Raw genomic sequence first — 20,970 nt, forward strand, 5'->3', positions numbered from 1 at the left:
ATACTGAAGGACTCCGACATGTTTCAGCTGGACGCACAATGACACATGGGACTTGAACATCGTGGTGCTGACGCTTTACAGGTTTAAGCAATCATCAGCCATCCCTTACTTTGCTGGATTAACACACTGGCTGCTCTCCAGTGTGGAGAGTCAAACATGTTTGCCTCACTGGAGCGTATTTGCGGATATAGCCTGGTGTTGTTTTGATGGTTTGGGAAGTGGTCATTAATTTGAGATGCCAGCTTAGTGTAGCCACATAAAGAGCTATCAAAGAGAATTGTGGCTTTAAAGGAATGCCCTTGGCTTGGACCAATATAGGGTAGAAAGATGATTAACAAATTTATAATTGTAGCCCTAGACAGCTTCTGATGTTTCAGACTGATATTGGAGAAGATTCTTACTATTTTCTCAGTTGAATTCAAGTTTGAATCCTGCGGAGACTTTTAAAGAACAAAAGCAGTTCATAAACGGTGTTTTTGGAGCTGGTGAATATGAAAGTGTTCAGGGATTCTGACTCAGCGAGGCAGCTTGCATTGATACAGACTTTGACATGATACCAAACTTTTTTTTTCTTGTGTGTGAATTTCCTGCTTTGCACAACAACACAACAGCTGGAAAGGGAAGAAACAGGGATGTTTGTGTGTAAAAAAAAAAAAATAATAATAACAAAGGAAAATGCGTGCAATTAAAGCCACTTCTGTTTTTTCCTGCATGTGTTAGCTACTTACCTCGTATCAGGAGGCTGATTACGCATTCAAGTCTGGCCCCTGCAGGCTTGCCGAACACACTGCTGCTTGGTTTCTTTCACAACTGTGTTTATCCAATGATGTCTTACATGAGATGGAATAAACAGTAATCTGTTACACTGTTATTCTCTCTGTTCCTGGTTTGTACTGGACTCTTTTAGGCTCTTTGCGTCGCTGTCTGACATTCCCGCTTTGCGCAATCCTCAGTTGGAGCCACATTGTTAGATCTCCCAGAAAGCTGAGAGCTCCAGCTGTTTAACACAAACACACACAGAGAGATTGATAGCATGAGGAGATATCAGGCGAAGACAGTTTATATATTGGGGATTTCAAAAATTAAAATAATGCTGTGTGTGTGTGTGTGTGTAAGTGCGATCTGACACAGTGACCTCTGCCTGGACAGGCGTCAGGGTGGGCCTTTCAATTTCAGCAACCTGCCCAAGAATAGACAGCGAGTTTGGAAAAGTGTGTGTGTGTGCTGAGAGTTGATGGGGGAGTGAGAGAAAGGGGGGGAGTATGTCCATGAGAGAGGGTGTGTGTGAGAGAGAGAGAGAGAGAGAGAGAGAGAGACTACTCCCAGTGTAGTGTGATTGGTGTTTTGCTCTCCTTCTTGCTATGTGGATTACGGCTCTCCCTGCCTACTGCATTCCTGCTGCTGGAAACGAACACTGAAGCATCCCAAAGCATTTTTACTGGAGTGTAAGGACTTTTAATAGCATTTCTCTTGAGCCGGCGGTAGGCGGACTATTGCTGTTAATTCAGATAAGCATGGATATGAACGGACGTGGAATGCCTCCATCGATACCTGAGGATGAAGCTGTACACCACAGTCCTCACAGCGAGATGAACGGCTACCATCAGAGGCTTCAGGGCGGTGGAGGAGATGGAGCGGAGGATGAGGTCCCCGTGTCCAAATCACAGAGGCGGAAGAGTGATGTGAAAGTCTACAAGGAGTTTTGTGATTTTTATGCTCGCTAGTAAGTAGATCAGAAGTAAGATTTTATTGTGACTTGGAGACCTCTAACCACAGATTTCTGTGAGTGTAGTAAGAAAAGATATACCTCAGTGTAGGATGTTGAATGTGCAAATTGTGCCTTGAGGTGTGTAGTAGTCTTCTGCTTTCCCCTTTCAGCTGCCCAACTGCCAAAATATCGACAGGACTTAAAGAGTTGTCTTCTTTGCCTGGCTGTATGATGACTGGTATCATCTCATTCTCAGCTTAAGAATATGCTTTTTGTAACCAACATGCCAATTGAAGTGGTAGCAGTGCACACAAAAAGGGATTATGACAGAGAAATTGTGGGTTAAGGACTTTACTCTGCTCATTTGCTGACGTAGCGTTAGTGTGTTAACCCCGAGCTTACGGCCGTGTTACAGAATGTGAAGAATTCTGATTTATTTACTGGGCTTTATCAGCTTAAGCTTCCTTAGGTGCCATGTTTGTGCAGGGATAGCTCTGAGCGCTACAGGAGGGAGCACACAGGAAGAGTTATTTTTGTGCCAAGGGGGGGAGTTGTTATGCAAAGCAGAATATGCTGGCTGGCATTTGAAGTATGTGTGCCTGAAACACAGGAAGGCTAAATATACATACTTTATTTCTGACTGATCAGGGTACATCATCACATGTGGGAAAGCATGAATGTAGGGTCACCCACAGGTTTCTCTAAAGGACGCTTAGAGGCCTGTCATCGGAAGCAGTCAATAGAGACAGAAGAGACAGAAAATTTTGTTTTGAGGAAAGCAAGAGCCGTGTCAGTCGTGTAAAACATTGAAATGGAACTTTTCAATATAATATTTCTTTTCGTGTGCTAAGACAGTCATTTCATCCACTGATTTTAGCTCTATCTTTGAGCCTGCCCCTCCCTGTAATCCAACTTTTCGCTGACTGGCTGCACCTAGCAAACAAAAGGTTTGAACAGCAGATGGGTGGGGCTTCTGTGCTCGCAGCCTAAAATGGTCATGTTAGGAATATCCGTTCTCAATGACATCATACAGGGGCCGAGTCAGGAAACCGAGCTGTTGGTTCACGGGGATTACTGGCACATGTGCTGACATCATTTTTTAAAAATTTGGCTATTTTTACTGTGAGCCCTCACCAGTGTAATAAGGCAATTCTTATTTGTAAATCTGTGTTGAAATCATTCTAAGAAAAGCTGAAATTTACCATTGCATGGTCAGAACAGTCAGGTTTTTTATATTAAAGATATAAGAAGAATGAGAAAACACTGAAAAATCAAATCAGAAGACCTGAAGATAAATGGAGACCAGAGAAGGCAGAGTAGAGAGAACAGATGGTGCTCATAAAAAACGATTTTCTTTATCCACTCTTATCCACTTTATATTCACTGTGGAGTTTTAAGAAATCTGGACCCATTTTAATTGTATTAGAAATCATTTTGCCTTCTCTTGACTTGTCCATATGAGCAGTTCATGCAGAAGCTGGTGAGACTTTTTTTTCAGCCTACACGGCCTTAAAAAGAGCCGGATTGTCATTGATTGCACCAGGCTTAAAGAAACAACGTATTTTCTCTGAAATCTGCATCTCTGGCTTGTCTTTGGCTCACACAGAGTGCTAGAAGCTGATAGCAGAGTGGAAATGCCTAAAGGATGTATCACTTCCTCCCACCAAGCCTGTGGACAGGGCAGGGCTCTCAGTGTGTTTGATATCAGCCCAGACAGGGCATATAAAACAATATGCGTCTGATAAGCATGTGAGGAGTGGAAACATCTTGTTTCAATGTGTTCATGTTAAAAGAACCTCCACTCACTCTACCCGTTTGATGTAGCGCGCATTCTTAAAGCCATTTGGCAGACATTTGGAATGATGACCAGTTTAGAGTAAAGCCCTAAACAGTGAGTTAAAATGTCTTGAAGTTTATGGAATTCTTGATGATTCCCAAGTTGGTGTGAGTTTAAATGAACAGATGGCATCACTCCATAAACATCCTTCAACGGCCTTGTGTGCGTACTTCTGTTGCTTAGATACACTGTGGTATTGTGACCTTTAAAACAAAGCAGCGAAGCCGGGACAGTCCCGCTGTTCCCTTGTCGTTGTTCCTTTATCTCTGCAAATGTCTGCACATTCCCATTCACCTCCAGTTTGTCTTAAGTGTTAGGAGGTGTTGTTATTCTGAGCAGGGGGCATATGCTTTTATTAATTAACAGTGAATGTTGCAGTTTTGGCATTTGATTGCTTTCTGTGCTTGAGGTCGAGATGAAAGTAGTCCAAAGTTCAGCCTGAGTATAATTTGTAACAGAAGTGGGTTTGGAGAGTTATGACAATATAAAGGATCAGATTGGGGAGAATTGTGTAGAGATTGCCATACCGGATTCATTTGGTCAGATCTCTGTGCTCGGTCTAACAAATCCTACCTTTAGGAGTAAATACAGACTGGTCAGATGCACACAGGACCAATCAGCCAAATATTAGATGATAGTATAGCCAAAACTTGTCAACATCTATAAAAACTAGATGCTGTAAATTTGAGCTGACTGTTTGACAGATGTGTTGCACATTTTTCATAATAGATTCATTCAGTTTGAGAGAGAGCGTAGTTTGCCCGTTGCCAGATCAGATTGGCTTGTGTTCCATTTTGTAAATCAAAATCAAAACATCCAGCTGTGTGCCAGCTGTTCATGTGTCAGATTTTCTTTTTATTTAAATGAACTAAACGTTTGGGGGTTTTAACTGTGTGTTGTGACAAATTTTGCAGATGTGATGGTTGACAGAAGAAAAGATTGCAAATAATTCTTTTTGTTTTTTGAGGATGGTTTCATGAATCTCTGTTGCAGGTTTTTGGGTGTGCCTCATAATGTGCTGCTTGTTCTGGCACCGGTTTTTGCAACATAAGGAAATATTAGCCTGGGGCCCACCCCCAGTGATGCATTACAGTTGTGTTTTTAGCAGTACAGCAGTAAAACAAAAAGTAAGGACTGGTTGTGTGGCTGGCAGAGTTGCACTCAGAATACAGCACATGGAAACAAGAGGATTAAACTAAGCTAAAGATGCTTTTATTAAACTAAAACGAAGTATAAAATAACACAAGCTAAGGAAGGTATAAAAAAAAAACCCTTTAATAAAGATAATGCAAGGGAGAATACAACCATGAGAGAAGATGTGACAAAAACAAGGGAAGACTGAGGCAATAGATACAAACAAAGGATAACGAGAGAATGGGAAACAGATGAGAACACAGCTGGAGATAACTAGCATAATGCCTAAGGAGGAAGTAAAACTAGACACAAGATACAGGGAGGAACAGACACCAAAATAAAACAGGAAAAGACTGACACACCCAGACTAAGACAACCAGGCTTAACACAGACAGAAGACAAAACATGGAGACCAAAGACAAGGAACAGAGTGGGAATACACAAAGGGGATACACAACCTTCAATTAACTAAATGCACAGATAATTGAACAGTAACCTTAAGATCATAAGAGAAAGCCCGAATGTCAACAAACAGAATACAGAACCATGACACCAAGAGTAATCAAAAATACGAAACCAGAGAAACCCAAAGTTTCTCAAAACAAACAATTCTGATTGTCGAGCAAAACAGCAATAGCTGTTCTGTGTCCTGTGTACTGTTTGTTTGTATATGTGTCTTTTTGGCTGCTGTTACAACCAAATTTCCCCTTGTGGGACAATTAAAGGATTATTCTATTATATTATATTCTAATAGCTGCTGCCTGTCTCAGGTTTCCAAACTTTAAAAAAAAAAAAAAAAATCATTAGACCACATCTGTTCTGTTTTGTTTGGGGTTTTTTGTTCTGTTTTGTTTTCTGTATGAATCCATGTTAGTGCATGCACTCACATTTCTTGGATGGACGAGCATTAACTTTAGTGTGTGTGTGTGTGTGTGTGTGTGTGTGTGTGTGTGTGTGTGTGTGTGTGTGTGTGTGTGTGTGTGTGTGTGACTGGTCTTTCCCACATTACTTTCTCTTTTGACTCAGTATATCTTTCAGCTATTATGATGTTGGTGGACGATACTACATCAGGTGTGTCCTGGCATGACCCTTGTTATTATTATTCTTTAGGGAAATATGTTACAGAAAGAAATTCCTTACAGATGTAAAATCAATGGTAGGAAACAATAAAATATTTTTTATAATTAAGTTAGAGAAATAAGGTTGGACTTATTAAATAGGGGGGAAAACCCTGGGTACCCTAAAGAGGAGCCGTCTAGAGGACTACTCATACATTAATAGCAGTTCTTTTGTAAGCCATAGGAGTTGATGCAGATAAGAAAGTAGTTTACTCAGTATGGCAAAAACAATTTGCAGGGAAGTGGCAACCAGAGACCATGGAAATGAATATTTGGTAACCACAGGTGTGTCACGGTTCTGGGTCAGTTTGACCCAGTATTTTGAGTTGTCATGTTTTTGCAGGTTTAGTTTAGTTCCATGTGTCATTTTCTGTCTGTCTGTCTGTCTATGTCGAGTCTGCGTCTTAGTGTGATGGTTTCTTGTTCCTGTTTTATTGTGAAGGTCTGCGTCTCATGTGAGTGTGTTCAGTTTTACCTCTGTCTTGTCTTGTTGATTATTCCCAGCTGTGTCCACCATCTGTGTGTAATTCCCCTGTGTTTCTCTGTGTATTTAAGTCGTGTCCTCTGTCATTGTAGTTGCTGGTCCGTCTGTGTATCCACCATGTTTCTTCCGTGTGTTCCCCGCTGTCACCATCTTATGCCGTCGTCCACCTTGCTTCATGTTTGAGTTCCGGTTCATATTCAGTAGTTTAGTTGTCTCCAGTCTAGTTTATTTCGTGCTCCATTTGCTGTTTGTCTATATTTATTTCGTGTTCAATAAACCACCTTCACTTCTCCACTACTGCCTGCGATTGGATCCTCATTTGTTATTTTCACACGGCTCTTCTCACCTGCCGTGACAAGGTGAAGTAACGGTTGGCAACACAAAGTAGGTAGGAGCTGAGATAAACTTTGTGACTGACTGAAGCAACTATGAGTGAGAGTAAAGAAAAAAAAAAAAGAGAGTAAAGAATACTGTTGACTGAGATATGACCTGGTACTTAATACAATAGAGGGCTTACCTTGGATACTAGAGCCTGGGATGGTGGCAAGCAACCAGCAGTCACCTTCAAAGCAATGCACGGAGTGACTTGGTTCCCAGCTTTAGGATTAATGAAGGCCAATAAACCGGATTATAGAATACACAGTTATGTTTTCTTAGCATTATGAACCACCTTTAAACCACACAATGATGCCTGCAACAGACAAAAGGCAATGCCCTGACTCAGAGTAAAGTATGGTGTCATCTGCATAAAGCTGCATTTTAGCAGTAAATCAATTCTTTTAAATTGTGTTTTTAAAAATAGAAAAAAACGGGTCTAAAATTTAACCGTGGGGGACTGTCCAGAAAACTTGACTTGTATCCATCTGTATAAACACAGTGAGATATATATCCGCAAGCTAGCTCCTGAACACAGTCACCCAAACCAACATCACTGAGTCTGCCTAAGAGCAGGGTTTGCTCAAGAGAATCAGATGCCTTGGATAGATCAACAAACATGGTAGCACAATGTGTCTTTCTGTCCAAGTGAATAATAATGTCATTTGTTACTAACATACCTGCTGCTATGGCACTATTTCTTTATTTGAAGCCAATAATATCTTGAGCGACGCGAGTTTTGCTTCAGTTGCAAAAGCTTTTTGTAATGATTATATTTTATTTAAGGTTTATATCAACTAATCTTTTGAGTACAGAAATATACTTTGTCCTTGATTTTAAGTTTGTTTTTCTTCTCCTCAGCAACATGGCCAATGCACTGGCCAATGCCATGTGTGAGCGCTGCAAGAGTGGCTTTGACCCAGTAGAGAAGATAGTGAACAGCAATGGGGAACTTTACCATGAACAGTGCTTCGTGTGTGCCCAGTGTTTCCAGCAGTTCCCAGAGGGGCTCTTCTATGAGGTAACATCTTTTTCTTTACTAATCCCATAAAATATGCATGATGGTACCATGATGGTTTGTGCATTATAATAAACACCTGCTAATTGTGTCAACTTTTTATAGCAGATATGCTTCATTGCCTAACAAAGCTTACAATGCAGCTTAACAATAAATTGGTCTTCTTTATATAGTTAGATCAATGTTTAGTGTGAGGGAACTGTCCAGTTAAAGTAAATAAAGAAGGGTGAGCACAACCTTAAAGGATTATTGGATTATTAGAAGCTCTCTTCCAGTAAACCGTTTGCATACTTGACACAGGGCCAGATGTTTTACCGGCTCCAGAGAACCTGTTAGCTCTGATCAGTAAATAAACATCAAAGCCAAGGATGTTAGATGTCATTCCTCATGCTACATGCTCCTATAAATACTCAGATAAAGATTAGCTGCCACATTGTGTGACAGTAAATACTGGAATGGCTGGTAATGAGTTTTTTGTTTTGCTTTTGAAGTATCAGTATCAGCCTCACAACTTGTGCATCCTTGATGATTGTGCTGTACTTCTTGTCATTTTGTCAGCTTTTGCTCATCACTGCTGTGTCAGTTGATACATATTACCTGTAAAATGTAGATTTAAAAGAAAACCCTCTTGATAAGAATGATAATAAAACTCTTGTTTTAAAGGGAAGACTTAATATATAAAGTTTAAATACAGTTAAATGTATACAAAGAAATATGTACAAAAGCCTGTTTATTCTTTTTATATTCTAAAACTGGGTTACAACAGTGTGGGTTTAATTCCCCCTGCCGAACTGATTGAAACACCCCTTCTGTTATTTGACCCCCACCCCCAAACCCACTTTCTTTTCCTGCATATCCTTTAATCGTTCAAAGGAATTATCATTTTTCGTCATTAGACGGTCCATTTTTCCGACACCCCTGTTACTGGATTGTAGCCTGTAAGTGTCACATTCATGATATAATAAAATATAAACTGTGGCAGTCACTCATCCAGATTAACCTTTAGAAAGCTCGGTCATGACACTGCTGTTACACCCAGACAGTGGGACGAGAGATTACCCAGTGGTGCGTGAAGTCAATTTATGCATTTCAGTTTTCTCCAACTGAGAAACAATGACACTGTGCACTCATAAGGTAGCAACTTGTCAATCAAAATATGTACTTTTTTGTTAAATTTCACTCTAACTGGCACCTTAAATAACCAAATAAACATCACGCTGTGCTGAACACTTGAAACTAGTGATGCATGTGGTTGCAAGTGGATGCTTGAGGTTTATGGCTTTTGCTGGGTAAATAATGTCTAAAACTTACAGACCGGTTAGTGAACCCCTGGAAGCCACATGGAAGTCACTAAGGCAAAATGGCAAAAACCTCCAAACTGATTTTTTTGAGGTATAGCATGTTGCTCCAGTTGTATTTTGAATAGAAGTGATGGACTTGTCTACAAACATTTAACAGCTACTCTCCAGTAGTAAAACTGTGGAAAGGGCAACACAAACCAGAAATGCAAACAGTTTGCCCTCAAAATCATCGATTCGTTGTACTGCTGCTTGGCTGGAAGTTAGCAGGTATAGTTTGTCCAGATAACAATAAAGTACTAACAGTGGCCGTGGCAATCACTAGGAGGTTTTTAGTGCAACACTTTAGTTTAGTTGAAGACCCAGCAACGGCAGACGTCTCTCAAGCAATCTGCAGATGATGTCATGTAAGAAACCCCAATACAGTCCGATCTCTTTTTTTTAAACCAGAATCGCCCCCTGCTGGCCACTACAAAGAACTTCAAGGCTACATCCACCTTTTATTTACAGTCAGTGGTTCACACAGTATAATAATTAGAAGTTTGTGTATATTTTAGCTATTTGAGCTTTTTTTTTTTTTAATGATATTGTTTGTCAGTGTTATGACTGTTCTAATCTATTTATGTGATCTGTTGACAGTTTGAAGGCAGGAAGTACTGTGAACATGACTTCCAGATGCTGTTTGCACCTTGCTGCCACCAGTGTGGTGAGTACAGGGAATTAATTAAATCCATCTTTTTTTACCTGCTACATTTGTTTCAAAGGGAGGATGTGGACTTTGTTTCTCTTGACATAATTAATGTCTGCGTAACGTTTGCATTATCATGAACACACCTATTTAAACGTATTTTTTTTTCTCCCAGGTGAGTTCATTATTGGCCGTGTGATCAAGGCAATGAACAACAGTTGGCATCCAGACTGTTTCTGCTGTGATATCTGCCAGGCTGTGCTCGCAGATGTTGGATTTGTTAAGAATGCTGGAAGGTCAGTCATCTACATCAACTCACCACAGTTTCGGTTGGGATTCTTTTTAAATGATGTCTTTTAACAGCTATAGAAAGCTACAGTTTTTTTTTTTCTGTAATGCTTTTTATCAGGTACTTTATATTAGAGATGGACCGATCCGATATTACGTATCGGTCCGATACTGACCTAAATTACTGGATCGGATATCGGAGAAAAATAAAAAATGTAATCCAATCCATTAAATATCATGAAAGCACCTCACAAAACTTGCAACACCCGTAACTCACCTCAGAACGTTAGCACGTCGGAGCAGTATGCATCACGTGATAGAGCGGCTGTGGCATGCAGGACCTGTTGGTGGTCTGGATAGCATTTGGAGCTTCGCTAGCAACCCGGCATTTAATCTCCGACAAAGTTATCCCCGAGAGAAGTAAAGCAAGTGTGTAAGTCCATCTCTGAATGTTTGTAAAGCATTCCTGCGTTAAGCTTAACAAGCGACTGCCTCTTCTTGATGCTACTTCAATCATGAAACTGCTTAATGATCAGCTGATCGGCTTTTCTGTCACGAGTCCGTCTCTCTTGTTTGTTTTTGGCCCACTTTGCACCAGAAAGAGGAAAAGAGTGGATAAACAACAGCAGCACGTTTAAGCTTGATCAGCTGTTGTTAGAATTTATTTAATATTACTTTCTACTCGAGGATCTTTTTCTATGTAGCTGACGGCTGGTAACTGTGCAGGGGCGGATCTAGCAAAGTTTAGCCAGGGGGGCCGATAGGGCATTAACAGGGAAAAGGGGGCACAAAGACATACTTTTCTTTCTTATTCTAATTTAAAATGTCAAGCTTTTAATAAATAATTATCTGACACCCAAAGTTTTAATTTGATGTAAAATGAATAGAAGTCAATTACTGTATATAGTGACTATTAAGTCTAATATATATACCCTAGTAAGCTATAGTACTTTTTCCTTTGGGAAGGTACCATCTGTGCAGTCTGCAATTTTGTTGAAGAAAGATGTTGAATCTATTTAATATTTCTTGAAAAATAATTGATTTCTGTGCATTTTTTTTCACACTGCATCAAATTAAGGTTGATTACGTCGATTAAGCATCATGAGGTGGAGCGTGAGGGGTGGTTCCCTATTTTTTATTTATTTATTTTTGTTGCTGGGAGTTGGAACCCTATTAGTTAGGTTGCTTAATATTTACGCTAAGTACTTAAGTTTATTAGATTGATCAGTATTGCTGAACTATGAAATGTTTTTTTTTGCATACAGGTATAACAGAATAGCTTTAGTGTAGTTGTTGTTTTAAACTTGAGTATGAACTTATACAAAATGCAGCAAGATATTTAAAAAAAAACAGTTTTGTTGATTAAAAAACACTATCGGATTCATATCGGTATCGGCAGATATCCAAATTTATGATATCGGTATCGGTATCGGACATAAAAAAGTGGTATCGTGCCATCTCTACTTTATATAGAGCCTGTCTTACTCTCCCCTGACTTTTATATTGTCTTGGCTCAGCTCTGAAATCTTACACCAAAGCTCATAGATCTATTGTCCAACCAAAATAAATGTGTGGTGGTTTTCACACCAATGAGCAAGCATCATTTGTTCTGCGTCTTGCAAGCTCTGCACAGGCAGCACCTTTGTTTAAGCCAAAATATTTCAAGTAGTTAAAAGTTCTACATATGAGGAAGTCCCAACCTAATTTTCACTGTTAGCCTCAGTTAATGTATAAAAACATGTCATGGACACATCTAACTCCTGTGAGAAGGATTTATGGAGGATACTTGTATCTGTTTGATTCACTTGAATCACAGAAGACAAAACCAGATGTGGAAAGATCTACAAAACTCATAATTAGGTGATAAATCATCTAAACAAGTATTCTGTCTTTCTATATTTCTCTCCCCCTTGCTGTCCCACCAGGCATCTCTGCCGCCCATGTCACAACAGAGAGAAAGCTCGGGGCCTCGGCAAGTACATCTGCCAGAAGTGCCACGCCATTATTGAGGAGCAGCCTCTGCTTTTCAAGAACGACCCCTACCACCCTGATCACTTCAACTGCAACAACTGCGGGTAAACAGAGACTTTCTATTAAAACGAAAATCACCGTCAAACATGTTTGAAACAATTGTTAAACAAGGAGCATTTTCAGAAAGGCGTATTATTGCTCTCTGCTGGACAGGTTGTGTTATTGCAGCTGTGTGAAGCTATCTGATCATATTCACATATGCACTATTGTGTTGTGTACGTAAATGACAGCTAAATAAATCTCTTCAATTACAGTAAAATGTACTGGGATTGTTTATTGTGGGTTTTTTACCTTTTCAGTAAGGAGCTGACTGCTGATGCAAGGGAGCTGAAGGGGGAGCTCTACTGTCTACCCTGCCACGACAAGATGGGTGTCCCGATCTGTGGAGCCTGTAGGAGACCCATTGAAGGCCGTGTGGTTAATGCAATGGGCAAGCAGTGGCATGTGGAGGTGTGATAATAAAACAACCGAAAAGCATATGAAAACAGCTTTAGTTACATTAACTTGGCTCAATTTATTCACTGAAAATAGAGTCACCTTGAAGGAGGTAATATTTCAGTGTGTTCATTTATTTAGTATGATTCGTCAGATTGTATGTGGATCTATTTTAAATCTAAATGATGTATTCTTTGGTTATTTTCCTTTTCTGTATTTAGAACAAACACAGTAATTCTCAGCTGGATTTCATAGAGAAAAGAAAATGATTGCTTTCTATTATCTATATTTTATCCTAGTGAAAAATGTGCCATACTTTTATCCATATTTTTTACCTCCACAGTTACGTTTATTGGCTTTATTTTTCCTATTTACATCTCTATTCTTACATATTTCCTTGCATATTTTCCTGTCTTCCCTCCTCCACATGTAGCATCATGTGTGCACTGTGTGCGAGCGCCCGTTTCAGGGTCACCCGTTTTATGAGCGAGGCGGTCGTGCCTATTGTGAGAGACACTTTGATATGGTGAGGGGATTAAGCACCGGCCTTACGTTGGTTACCGCCCCGCCTCCCTGCCTGGCTACAGTCACCCGGCCTCCATACAAGGGGTTACACAAGTATAAAAGTTTTCTAATCAGTCTTTCAACTAAAAAGTGGATATCTTGGCAAACTTTTTTTCTTGGGGCCTAATCATACTTCCACCTTAATTTCAAACGAGGTGCTTTTCCTGACTTAACATTTAAGGGTATCTAGAGAGCTTTATTGTCCTGTGACATCTAGAGCTCTGTCTGAGAGTTTATATGTGCTACCAGAAAAAGATAGTGGCTGTATATATAGTATTTATTTTGTAAATGAATGTTAGCATTTAAAAAGTGGATCGTAAAACTATTCACCAAAATCAGCTATTTAAAAAATCCATGCCCTCACATTAATCAAAAATATGTTATATCTCGTAGCTGAGATATGATTTTTATTCATTACCATCATAAAAATGTTATATTTTCCCAATATCCTCTAGAGGTCAGTATTCTGACTTCTCAACTCTCTGTATGGATGCAGTAACAAAACCTTTGAAACAACTGATCTATTTATGTTCTGATAATATCTAAGCCGGACTGTGCTGCTACCTTTAACACAGTCTGAGTGTGGGGTACTGTACTGACTGATGGCTGTGCTAACCATGTGTGCCTGGCTTGGGTTTGCTTGCAGCATTTTGTGTGTGCTAAGTGTGAGAAACCTTTCCTGGGACACCGTCACTACGAACGCAAGGGCCTGGCCTACTGCGAAACGCACTACAACCAGGTAACACACACTGGTACTCGAAATATTAATGTGGAACACCAAAATAGAAATTGAAACATGCTGTTATGTTTAGCCTGTTGTGAAACTCGCATTTCTCTGTCTTAGTTTATGGTATGCATGACTCCGTCAGTATCAGTAACAGAGTTTACATTAGCAGTGAACTGGAACTGTGTGTTCGTCCACAGCTGCTGAAGTATAAAATAAAGATGAAAACGTGAAAATTTGCAGTCGAACATCGAAATGGACAATTTTTTTCTTTCATATGCTTACTGGACACTTTATTGGGTACACCTGATCAACAAATTGGTGTAGCTGACGTGAAAGCATCGCCCCATCTTGCCCTGTACTAACAGCTCAGGCTCCTGGTGTCATTTGAGAATCATTAAAACACCTACTTCAGTATTGTTCCTGACCATGCCCATCACTTTATGACCACAGTGTACCCATCTACTGATGGCAGCTTCCAGTAGGATAACAGACCATGTCGCAAAGTTCAGATCATCTCAAACAGGTTTCTTCAACATGACGAGTTCACTGTGCTCAAATAGCCTTCAGTCACCAGAGCTAAATCCAATAGAGCACCTTTGGGACATGGTGGAAGATCATGGATGTGCAGCTGACAAATCTGCAGCATTTGTGTAATACTATCATGTCGATATGCACCAAAATCTTTGAGGAATTATTACAGCACTTTGTTGAATTTTTGCCATGAAGAATTAAGGCAGTTAAGTTTCCAAAAGGAGGTTCAACCAGGTACTAACAAAGGTGTACCTAATAAAGTGACCATAAGTGTATGTAAGCATTATGGATCTGTTCCAGATATACACGTATTAGTTTTTGTCCAGTGAGTCTAAACCACTTGCACAGGTAGATATGTGTAACATTGAAAGAGATATTTCTCTTGTCCCAATGCAATTAGCATGATCATGATCATAGATCTATAATATTATATCAAAATGCTTACATTTTTTGGTGGACTTTATCTCTTTATCATCTAAATCATTATTGACTAAAATCTCAATGAGATAAACGCATGTAGAAGCGAGCCGAGCAAAAAGCTCAGGTTTCTCAGTTTCTGATGTTTTTTTTCTACTAATGAGCTCGGCACAGACTTCCATGATCGTAAGGAGTTTGCTATTATAGGCACTGATTTGGTGGGGAGCAATCAGGAAAGCAGGCTTTCCGAAAATTAATCAGGAGATTTTTTTTTTTCTTCGTAAAGGAGCCTTAAAGCTAGTCTTTCTCATACATCTATATGAGACACGTTACATCAGTGTTCACTTCAGTGGATCTCAAAGATGATTGTCAATGTAACAACTCCACCTAGTGTTCGAAAGCTTTAATGGATCTTTTTTCTTTTTCACTCCAAATGCCTTGTAGCCTGCGCTTGTTTCTGTGCCTTCTGAGCACAGTACTGTGTGTCATGTGAGCCTCAATAAAAACTGATAAGATGTACCAGTGCATTGTTAACCTTTTGTTTCTCTCTCCTCATCACATGCAGCTGTTTGGAGATGTTTGCTACCACTGCAATCGTGTCATTGAAGGCGATGGTGAGGAAGTTAATTTTAATAAATATAATGTATAATGGCTGTTTACATCAGCATTGTTTTGTTTTTTTTTTACTTTTACTGCTTCTTTATTATATTGAATTTAACTTGATTTCTTCTCATGGTTTGCCTTGAGAATTATTTGTAGCCTGAACTTCACACCAACATTAGTTTAATTTAAACTATAAGTCTACAATCTGCCTCATGTGGCTGCTCCTTCTGCTTTTTTCCCAGTGGTGTCTGCTCTTAACAAGGCGTGGTGTGTCAACTGTTTTGCCTGCTCTACTTGCAACACCAAGCTCACCCTGAAGTAAGTTTTGAAGACAATTCAAGCTGAATTATGAATCTCTGAAGGCTCTCTGTAGACTTTCACATGTGATATGTTTGACGGTTTCTCTGTGTAGTCTGTCACGTTTCTTTTCACTATCCTCCATATGAGACTGTTTGCTGCTGCTACCAAACTGTTTTTTCTTACCTTTCTCTTATGCTGTGTCTCTGATGGCTTATTTCTTCACCTCACCTTCCTTTCATCGTCCTCCTGTCTTGTCCCACTTTCCCCCTTCCCTCTCCTTCATTCCTTTCCCTTCATCTTCTCTCTCTGCCCCTCCTCATGTCTTCCTCCTCTTTCACATTTCCATCTCTGCTTCCTCCCTGCTCTATCAGGGATAAGTTTGTGGAGGTGGATCTGAAGCCGGTGTGCAAACACTGCTATGAGCGCCTCCCTGATGACATGAAACGTCGGCTGGCCAAGCGAGAACGTGACTCAAAAGAGAAGAAGAAGAAATTGATACCCATGTGTCTGTGATCCCTCTCTTTCTGCTCTCTCCTTACTTCAGCTGATTTTTCCTTTGGTCAGTTTTTGTCTTCCTTGCTATCTGTTTCAGTTTTTTCCTACTTTCCATGCCACTTTTAACCCTTAGATCACTGATACACTGAGTTCAGTTGGCTTCCAAGGCATGAAACAAAAATACGAGCAGAGAATTGTAGATGACTGAGTATATCTGAGTGACGTAAGACCGGGAACATTTCAGCAAAATGTTCTTTTCCTAGTCGGAAATGCTAGTAAGGATTTAAGCCGGTACTCTTGTAAACTCTGCTGTGCAAACAGGAAAATCAGATCAATCACAGGTTGAAGGGAAAGCTTTGTTTCATGGGTCTCCCAGTCTGTCTGATGTAAGGCGCAAAGCCGTAATCATTTCCGGCAGCTTTCTGGCATCAGCTGTTGAAATTCCGAGGTCCTAACAGTTATGACACGTGCGCCACTCCATACAGCGATTATCTACTTTGGGAGGGAAGGCTGTTCAGGGGCAGCTGGCGGAAATTGGTTAGGGAGCTGGCCAAGTTAGTAGAAGTGAACACAATCAGAAGGCACCCAAAGACCTTCGACATCTCTGTAAATATTTTCTTGTAACTCTGTGTCAGCACACACATTGATTTCTGTCAAGGAAAACACAGCCAAGATTCTGTTCATTCAGGAATTGTTATTCATCAAAAGGCATTAAGAATGCCCATGAATCCCAGCATTAAACAGACATAAATTAGGACTGCTTGAAAAACAATGATCAGAATGACTTCATTTAAAGTTGAGACTGCAATTATTAAAAGAGGGATGCGTGTTTCTGTCATCTTGATCATGTCTCAGCCTTGTAGGGTGTCAGTTTTTGTTATGAAGGGTGGGAAAAGATGAGGTCAAGTTGAAAGAAAGGCAGATGTGAAATGTAAATATTAGGTCAGAAGTCAAATGTGACATGATACTTTGAATGCAGAGTATAATGTGATTTTTAGAATCCCCGTATACCAGTATCAGTATCCAAATTTAAGTCTTAAGTTAAGACAGTTGTCTTCTTCTTGTGTATTGTCTTAAAGATAAAAAATATGATTAATTGCAGCACCCTACCAGAAACACACATGGGGAGGTGTGCATCTTTGTCCAGGATTTGGGGTTTTGAAATAAAGGTCTGAAAAATAACATTCTTTTTTTTTTTTTTTTTTTTTTTTTTTTTTTTTTTTTTTTTTTTTTTTTTTTTTTTTTTTAAATGACATCAGAAACAGCAGTATGCGACATTACGTGATGGCAGAGCTTCAGTTCATCCTTTGTCATTTTTTTTTTTTTTTTTTTTTTTTTTTTTTTTTTTTTTAATAAATAGGACAGGGGGAATGAATGAGAGAGAGAGGGGGAGAGAAAGAAAGAAAACCCAAGGGGAGAAGAGACGGTGAGAAGGGGGGGGAAGAGAGACAAAAAAAAAAAAAAAACTCCTGGGTCACCTGTATGGAGAAAAAACAAACAAACAAACAAACAAACAAACAAACAGAGGAGACAGCAAACAACAAAGAGCAACATAATAATAGAGAAAACAAAGCACCATCACAATAAACTAGCTAGTCATAGATATCAGTATTTACTAAGTAATAAACGATATTGTGCAGCACGCAAGATAGACAGCGCACAGTGTGCTTTGAGGCAGCAGCCAAGAAAGCTTTAGTCCGCGTCTGTGAATACCCATGTGTGCATACCTGTGTGGATCAGCATGCTTGCATTCCAAAGGTTTCTCCATGTAATGATCTGCTAGGGAGTGTGGGGGGGCCACAGCCCCATCCTCCAGGGTGTGAAGCGGGTATGGAGGAGATCAAAACTCCAGACATCCAGAGGCCCCCAGAACACAAGAGACCATGGAAGACCAACAGAGGGGCAGCCGCGCCACTGTTCCAGTAAGAGCTGAGGAGAGTCCCAGATGAGGGCTCACTCAGCAGCCGCGGAGCAGAAGCCAGGGGGGGTTGCAGTGACGCGCCCGTGAGCTCCGCCGGCCCCCATCTGCGCCTGAGTGACCGAGCCCTAGGCCGAGAGGCCGGGGGCACCCCACCTCCAAAGGGGCCCGAGCGAGCCCCAGGCCCCAGGCCCCGACAAGCGGCCGCCAAGGAGTGAGCCGGTGTGTACCCGGACGCCCACCCCCAGACACAAAGAACCACCAACACACCGACACCTGAGGGAGTCCGCCACCGGCAGGGGAAGTGGTGGTGGGTGGAGATAGGCCTCCAAACCTTGGAGGGCCTGAGGTGTCCCCAGAGAGGTGGCGTCTGATACCCAACCTGACATATAGACACAGACATACAGGCACACACAGACACAAACATCCATTCCCACCCTCATGCTCTCATATGCACTCACTCCACACTCAACCAACGTGGAGACAGACATAAAGAGACGCTGTACACACAATCACACTCCCCAAGCGTACTCTACAAACCGGGTCTAGGTACCCTTGCCCCTGGAGGGGGGAATTGCACCCAGACCCAGGTGGTGTTACCCTTTTCCCTGCGGTGGGGAGAGGCAGACCACCCCGACTCCGCAGCAGCAGGGAGGCCCCACACCCCAGACCGCAGTCGGACGGCCAACTCCTCCTACTAGCCCCCCCGCTCCAGCAGGCCGCAGAGAATGGGGGTGGGAGAAGACTCCAAACCTCCCTCCACCCGCTCATTGTAGTGTTGATGCATATGTGTTCTAAGGTGCAATTAAAACCCAGGAGGGCATGGAGCTACCTGCCAAGGAGCAGCAGGTAAGCGCATGGTCCCTCCTGCTAGCCCTCAATGACTAAGTGTATTTAAAATTGAGAGGTGGGCAACGACGTCAGGGGTGAGGTATACACCCTGATGGTGATTTGGACTCCGTGATTGTGCCCACCCCCAAGATCCTATATGTATGTGTAATGAGAGTGTGAATAATGTGAATGTCTAAGTTGTGGGATAAAATTGAGGCAGAGGCAGCCAGAAGGGGACAGGGGGGGGGGTTCAAAATTAACATTAACATTCAAAATTCAGACGTTGCTACGTCCAATTTTTGCAGGAGTCAGAGTTTTAATGATGGAATTAAAATGTATTCAAAAAATTGGATTTTAAAAGTAATCTCTGAGACTTGTCAGAAACGGGCTTCTGAAGGAATGAGATCATTACAGTGATGCTACACAAATCATATGTTACAAAATAGCAAATAGGTCCTCTCACCTGGAGACAATATCCTCTACTGATCACTGACCAGTCTTCTGAAATACAGCTGTTTCTCTCTCTCTCCCACAGGAACAAGTTTGTGGAGTTTGACATGAAGCCGGTGTGTAAGAAGTGCTATGAGAAATTCCCCCTGGAGCTGAAGAAGAGACTGAAAAAGCTGTCTGAAACTGTTGCAAGGAAGTAAAAACACAGTGGAGCAGCTGGAGAGGGAAAGATAGACGAGACCGTGATGTGGCCGTGTACAAGCCCAGAATTAAAATAAAGAATTTGTGTGTTTTGCAACTGCTATGTTGCATTTAGGTTGGTTATAGCTAGAAAGCATTGCGCTTTCAATTTCATGTGCCTGCAGCCGGCAGCTCCGCAGTCACATTGTCGGTCTGACAGCTTTAACATTGTGCCTTGTACCATTTTTCCAGAATTGCTCCACTGTGTGTTTTACACATGCCTGCTAATTTCCTATATTTAAAAAAGTGACATGAGTTTTAAGAGTACATGGAAAGCTGGAGGTAATATGATGACTTAAAAGCTTTGCCACCACCTTTATTGAAAAATATTACTGCTTCATTATTATAACAATCAAGTAAGCCCAAAGAAAGAAAATGTCCTAAATGTGTAAATAACCTCAAATATTTCCAACTTGTATCATTTTATGTAATAGTAGTGTTTATTTCCATTAATATTATGCATAATAAGTATTTTGTCTGCCTTTTTTTTTTTGTTGTTGTTTTTTGGACCTACATTTTAATATACAGCATGCTACAGAGGTGGACTCGACCATCACCTGCAGTATGTTGGATTGCCTTGTTACTGTATGTGCTATGTATCTTTGTGTGGCATGATCTCTGTGCAAATTGGTATTTATTCAGCATTTTTTTTTAAGTTTGCGTTTACAATCTGAATTAATTCAATACAGCCAAAGTGCCGAGGGTGAAATTTTGATTTATTAAATACATGTGAGTGAATAACTGTTACCTGTCAGTGTTCTATAAAACAATCCCTCCCCCGCCTCGATGTGCTGTCAACAAATATTGATCATAACAAGCGTCTGAGCCACAGGATTTATTGAATGGTTACTGCAAACTCACTGTGTGTTACAACATGACGGCTTGTAGCATGTACAGAGACCGGATGTGGGATTGATGTTGAACGTTTCCTCTGTTGTTTGTAATCCAGGGAAAGTGATCCTCTTAGGGAGGTGTACCGACTTCCTCGGGGCTCAGACCCACTTAGGAAAGAAAGCCAAACTGGTCTCATTCTTGCAGAATGCTTCACATGAGCTGCATTTTATCACAAAGCTTTGCTTAAAATACAAGCTCTATAGATAAACACATTCCACTATTTTATCATTATAAAGTGTATGTTACTGCTGTGCATTTCAGTGCAGATGGCACAACTTTCTCTATGTCATATAGAAGTAAAACTATCCGCTGGGCTGATTGTTGTGAGGCAGAATTTCGGCACCTCGAGCCACAAATAGTTCAGTGCATGGTTTTATTTGATACTTTACTACTCTGATGGACTGAGATGACTCTGTGCAAACCGATACTGCTCTGATACTGGATATCATCATTGCAATGTTTGCGAGCAGATTTATTCATGTTAACACACCAAAGTGCATGTTCTCAACTTGAAATTTGGAAAGTTGTTTATTATATTTAATGGCGTTCTGACACTTCATCAAAATAAACACATATGCCAATGCTA

General features: G+C 40.7%; 1 protein-coding gene across 5 annotated transcripts in view; it reads left to right on the forward strand.

Moving 5' to 3' along the window:
- LOC146691051 (LIM and senescent cell antigen-like-containing domain protein 1) overlaps positions 1–20,970 on the forward strand; it is a 36,909-nt gene extending 15,939 nt beyond the window's left edge. For 2 of the 5 annotated variants that reach the window (XM_085434353.1, XM_085434352.1), the window contains exons 2-11: positions 7,518–7,677; positions 9,612–9,678; positions 9,836–9,956; positions 11,874–12,023; positions 12,279–12,429; positions 13,625–13,717; positions 15,219–15,267; positions 15,499–15,574; positions 15,928–16,115; positions 19,336–19,398. In XM_085434353.1, the coding sequence (XP_085290479.1) occupies positions 7,518–7,677; positions 9,612–9,678; positions 9,836–9,956; positions 11,874–12,023; positions 12,279–12,429; positions 13,625–13,717; positions 15,219–15,267; positions 15,499–15,574; positions 15,928–16,069 (1,009 nt within the window). In that variant the 3' untranslated portion in view covers positions 16,070–16,115; positions 19,336–19,398. Of the gene's footprint in view, positions 1–1,344; positions 1,724–7,517; positions 7,678–9,611; positions 9,679–9,835; positions 9,957–11,873; positions 12,024–12,278; positions 12,430–12,847; positions 12,941–13,624; positions 13,718–15,218; positions 15,268–15,498; positions 15,575–15,927; positions 16,116–19,335 lie in introns of those variants that run through there. The other 3 variants (XM_085434350.1, XM_085434349.1, XM_085434351.1) reach the window with 3 other exon arrangements.

The sequence above is a fragment of the Copadichromis virginalis genome, linkage group LG16 (assembly GCF_057382275.1).
Source record: "Copadichromis virginalis isolate Kocher_CV1m ecotype Utaka linkage group LG16, C_Virginalis_male_GT1.1, whole genome shotgun sequence".
NCBI lineage: Eukaryota > Metazoa > Chordata > Actinopteri > Cichliformes > Cichlidae > Copadichromis > Copadichromis virginalis.